Source organism: Nicotiana attenuata, unplaced genomic scaffold, assembly GCF_001879085.1.
Source record: "Nicotiana attenuata strain UT unplaced genomic scaffold, NIATTr2, whole genome shotgun sequence".
NCBI lineage: Eukaryota > Viridiplantae > Streptophyta > Magnoliopsida > Solanales > Solanaceae > Nicotiana > Nicotiana attenuata.
In genome coordinates, this window is record NW_017690580.1 from 807 (window position 1) to 5,704 (window position 4,898).

General features: G+C 36.1%; 1 protein-coding gene and 1 long non-coding RNA gene across 2 annotated transcripts; one reads left to right on the forward strand and one right to left on the reverse strand.

Annotated features, from left to right (window-relative positions):
• The first annotated feature begins 490 nt into the window (after positions 1 to 490).
• LOC109222466 (5'-adenylylsulfate reductase 3, chloroplastic-like) lies at positions 491 to 2,074 on the forward strand. Its single transcript, XM_019386825.1, has one exon. It carries the CDS (start codon positions 682 to 684, stop codon positions 1,723 to 1,725), a length of 1,044 nt encoding a protein of 347 aa, XP_019242370.1. The 5' UTR covers positions 491 to 681; the 3' UTR covers positions 1,726 to 2,074.
• Positions 2,075 to 2,663: 589 nt separating this feature from the next.
• LOC109222465 lies at positions 2,664 to 3,508 on the reverse strand. Its single transcript, XR_002067406.1, has 2 exons — positions 3,413 to 3,508; positions 2,664 to 2,936 (listed from the first exon to the last, which is right to left on the reverse strand). It is a non-coding gene; the product is annotated as an uncharacterized LOC109222465 (long non-coding RNA).
• Positions 3,509 to 4,898: the final 1,390 nt, after the last annotated feature.

Genomic DNA, 4,898 nt, shown 5'->3' on the forward strand with positions numbered 1-4,898 from the left:
ATATGGATGATGTTTTCTTTGATGAAATATGAAAATCCACTTTAATGTGCAATAAATATTGAAATACATATAGTGGCTTTCTTCTAACTGGGGGAGTGGAAGTGTTTAGGACTGAAATGGAAAATAACAAAATGAGAAGGTTTATGATTTGGGGACAAAGAAGAATCTAGTCATCTAAAGCATCAAAGCTATAGTTATGATGCTTATTTCTATTGTTTGAATGGTTGCAAACAGAATACTGATGAACTTTAGTATTTGAAGCAAATGGAAAGTTCTTTTTTCATGGTACATGGAATTGCCTGAGAATGAAAGTCATATTTATATCATGAGTTTATCATTATGAACGTTGTTATGGTAGATTTGCATAAATTGCTCATTGATCGATGCCATTGGAAAATCATTTTGCTTTTCCAAATTTGCTAACTGTATCTCTGTCGCTGAACAGTCTATGTTTTGTTTGATGCTATGGATGCTGTGGTGAAAAAGTTCATCTGAGCTGGCTCCATTGCTCTCTTTTATTTGTTGTCCGTTTTAGCATTATACTATTATGCCCTTTATCCTGATATGTGAGCTATTTTACTTGTCCAAAAGTTCATTTGGGAGTTGGCTCCATTGTTCTCTTTTATTTTGTAGCAGAATGATGACATTCCAAAGTGATTCTCTCCCTAATGCAGCTCTTTGATGATTTTCTTATTTTACAGTGGTGCTGAAGATGTAGCTTTGATTGAGTATGCACATTTAACTGGTCGACCATTCAGAGTTTTCAGCCTTGATACTGGGAGGTTGAATCCGGAGACCTACCAATTATTTGATAGTGTGGAAAAGCATTATGGCATTCGCATTGAGTACATGTTCCCTGATGCTGTTGAGGTTCAGGCCTTAGTTAGGACCAAAGGGCTTTTCTCTTTCTATGAAGACGGCCACCAAGAGTGCTGCCGTGTACGGAAGGTTAGGCCCCTGAGGAGAGCCCTCAAGGGCTTACGTGCCTGGATCACAGGGCAACGTAAAGATCAATCCCCTGGAACTCGATCAGAAATTCCTGTTGTTCAGGTGGACCCTTCTTTTGAAGGGTTGGATGGCGGTGCTGGTAGCTTGGTGAAGTGGAACCCTGTGGCTAATGTGGACGGAAAAGATATTTGGAACTTCCTTCGTGCAATGAATGTGCCGGTTAACTCATTACATTCACAAGGTTATGTCTCCATTGGATGCGAACCTTGCACAAGGCCGGTCCTACCAGGGCAACACGAGAGAGAGGGAAGATGGTGGTGGGAAGATGCCAAGGCGAAGGAGTGTGGATTGCACAAGGGCAACATCAAGGATGAAAGTGTGAATGGTACTGTCCAAACAAATGGTACTGCTACTGTTGCTGATATTTTTGATACCAAGGATATAGTTACGTTGAGTAGGCCTGGTGTTGAGAACCTATTAAAATTGGAAGACCGAAGAGAGCCTTGGCTCGTTGTTCTTTATGCACCTTGGTGCCAATTTTGCCAGGCAATGGAAGGATCTTATGTTGAATTGGCTGAGAAGTTGGCTGGTTCAGGTGTGAAGGTGGGGAAATTCAGGGCAGATGGTGAGCAGAAAGCATTTGCACAGCAAGAATTGCAGCTTGGCAGCTTCCCTACAATACTCTTATTTCCAAAGCACTCTTCAAAGGCCATTAAGTACCCTACAGAGAAGAGGGATGTAGACTCCTTGCTAGCTTTTGTGAATGCTCTCAGATGAAAGGCAAATGGTGTTTTGATCAATCACCATTGTTTTCACAAAGAAGTAATACAAAAGGAAGATAGGGGTTGTAGAATATATATGGTTAAAAATTGGTGGCAAAGTGCACCTTCCTATTTATCCCTTTTAAGTTTTTCTTCTTGTATAGAATTGGTATATGGTGGCTCTCCCTTTTCCTCCTTTGCATTTTTGTTTTCTTAGTTCCTTCTTAGGACAAATAATTTTATACTTTTTCCATCCTTCTCAAGTAGAGAAGTATATATGTCTGGGGGCTCAATTTTGTTGGTTGATGCAGAAGTGTTCTTGTGGTTACTTTCTCCACATAATAGATTTTGTTCATCTTCTCTCATTCTTCTACTTGTTTTATGTTTATTTAAAATTAAAAACTCTTTTCTCTTAATTCTGATAGTAATTCTCTTATGTACTTAAAAGCTTGTAGTTAATAGGGCGCTTCATTAATAAGAAGGAAAACGAGCTTAACTGGTGTAATAGTTGCTGAATATTCAAAATTTGTTTCACTGACGAAACTCACTCTTTCCTTGAGAGTTGTATGTCAACTGGCTCCTGGCTCTACCCCTGTTCTATTGGCTCCGATTAAACTAAATTCAAAAACTGACTAATGGTAATTTCCGTACTTCAAACATGTCATTATAAAAAATGAATGTATTAAGGGGATGTATTTGTGCGACAATCTTAAAAAGTATTAACCGTTCAAAAAAATAATTGGAAGTAACTAATCATTAAAATAATGTCTTAGAAATACTTCAATTTTAAGATTTCATTAGGACCATTCCATTTGACCGTAAGATATGATCGTACAGGATTAGTCCAATACCATGCAAACACCTCAAAATGGGAACCCGAAAGAAATAAATAAAGAAAAGCAAAGGGAATTGCAGTCGTAAAACCACAACTCGAATTCGTACAAGTTACATAAGTTTAAAAGTAGGACCAGTATGTTTTTTGTATAATAGATTAATGCCTTCTACTAAGTTACATGAAATGGATCGGAAAACAAGGAATCATGTTACAATATATTATGCAACCAACCAAACTTTTACATCAAATTTTCTTCTTAATTTCTGTCCCTGTTAATTTCAGTAACTGCAACCAAAGATGGGTGAATGACACACCGCAAACCTCACCACAATCCTCATCTTTCTTGCTAGGCAAAAAGCTAACATTCCGTCCTTCAACCTTTAGCCAAAAAACTGCAGAAAATTATACTAATTCTTAAAATATATCTCAATGACAGTCTCAGGATGAAGATATTACAATTCGAGCTACGTGCAAAAGCCCGAATTACAGCGACATTATCTTATTACTGTTGAGTTTTTCCTACTTCCTGCTAATTTTTTGAAAAGTTCACAAAAAAAAAAAAAAATAATTCATTATATGTATAAGACTTCACCTTAGAGAGTTATGTTGAATATATGTTGTTCGGTTTTGTGTAGCATAATCTTGTCCTTAAAAGTGTTTGATAATCCGTGATTTAAAAGTAAGCAACTCGACATAATTGTCTCATCAAAATTTTGTTTTTTCGAGGGAATTTTTGAGGTATTGAAAAGGAAGAAATGAATGAACTGTAAAAACAAACGAAATTGCTAAAAACAGATTATCCCTATGTACAAGTTATACATCTGAGCTCGAAAAAACAGAAATTCAAGACAAGAGTGTAAGGACTTACAAAATCCAACCATTGTGAGAATGAGAAAAAAGGACAAAGGTTTTGAAGCCATATCAAAATGCTTTGCTTTTTGTGGTGGATAATTAGCAAAGGTAAAGGAATTGGAGTAGGTATTTGATTATGTTCTTTTTTGTTTTTTTTTGGTGCTCTATTTATAGCAATATTAAAGCCGAAAATCTTAACGAGCAGATTTGAACATATCATAGCACACTAGAGCAGTATCTAATTAGAAAAGAAAATAATTCATTACCTTGGCAAATTCTGTAAAAAAATCATTAGTTGTCTACTTGTCTTTATATATCTACTGTTTTGGATCCAATTTGTCATTTTCTTAAGTAGCATCTATTTTCTAAAAGAGGATTATGCTCCGTAATACATCATCACTTATTAAACATCACTACACCATGATCACAAATTGGTTGGAGTCAGTTATATAATGTTTTCATCGTACTTAATTACTTCAAGGATTCATGAAAATCCTAATTAAGAGGACAGCGAGGAACATTAAGCCCCAGTTTGAATCAATTTAAAACCTTAAGTTTCAGAATTTATTTTGACAAATGAGATTCAACATAAGTAACTTTAGGGGTTTGGCAACTAGAATATTAATATGATATATAGCAGGGATAATTTTATAGAACTTCCCTCTTGGTTTTATCACACTGACCTTCCTTGTGGTTTACGATATTATGATCACCTCCTTTTTTTGATTTATTGGTAACAATTATTTAAATTTAATTTACTTTTAATGTAAGAGAACATGATACGACAATTTTATCCTTTTCNAAGATGTTTTACTAACAATAATTAATCAGACTTTGTTAGGGACAAATTAAATAGAAACCCTAGTTTGCTTTAGGTTGGCTTTTAAATGATAAAGTGAGATGAGCCTCGCCAAATAGAACACACAAATTGCGGGGCCCTCATTAATTGCTTATATCAAAATGATTAGAATCCGAGGCGTGCCATTTAGCAAAATTTCATGGCCCTCGCAAAGCCAAACGCGTAGGTGCTTTAGGCGCATACTTTAATAATATTACTTCCCTGAATTCGGGTGCACATTGATGTGACCCAAATCCAAATCTCAACGAAGTCGAAATGTGCTAACAATCACAGGTGCACTGGTGCGACGTGATTTGAGGCACATTTTCACGACGTTGCAATCCGTTTAAAAATCAAATAAAACTAAAGTAAAAGCGGTTTACTAATAAAAGCACATAAGCTAGAACATATTTCGAAATCAGATAAAATCAAATACAATAGTTGAGCGACCGTGCTAGAACCATGGAACCCGGGAATGCCTAATACCTTCTCCCGGGTTAACAGAATTCCTTACTCGGAGTTCTAGTTCGCGGACTGTTAACAGAGTCATAATTTCCTCGGATCGGGATTCAACAGGTGACTTGGGACACCATTAATTTCCCAAGTGGCGACTCTGAATATTAATATAAACTCCCGTTCCGATTGTCACTTCAAGTTGGAAATA

Bases quoted from the DNA above. Each gene is read 5' to 3' on its own strand.
- LOC109222466 (XM_019386825.1), top strand. From the start codon at position 682: ATGATTTTCTTATTTTACAGTGGTGCTGAAGATGTAGCTTTGATTGAG.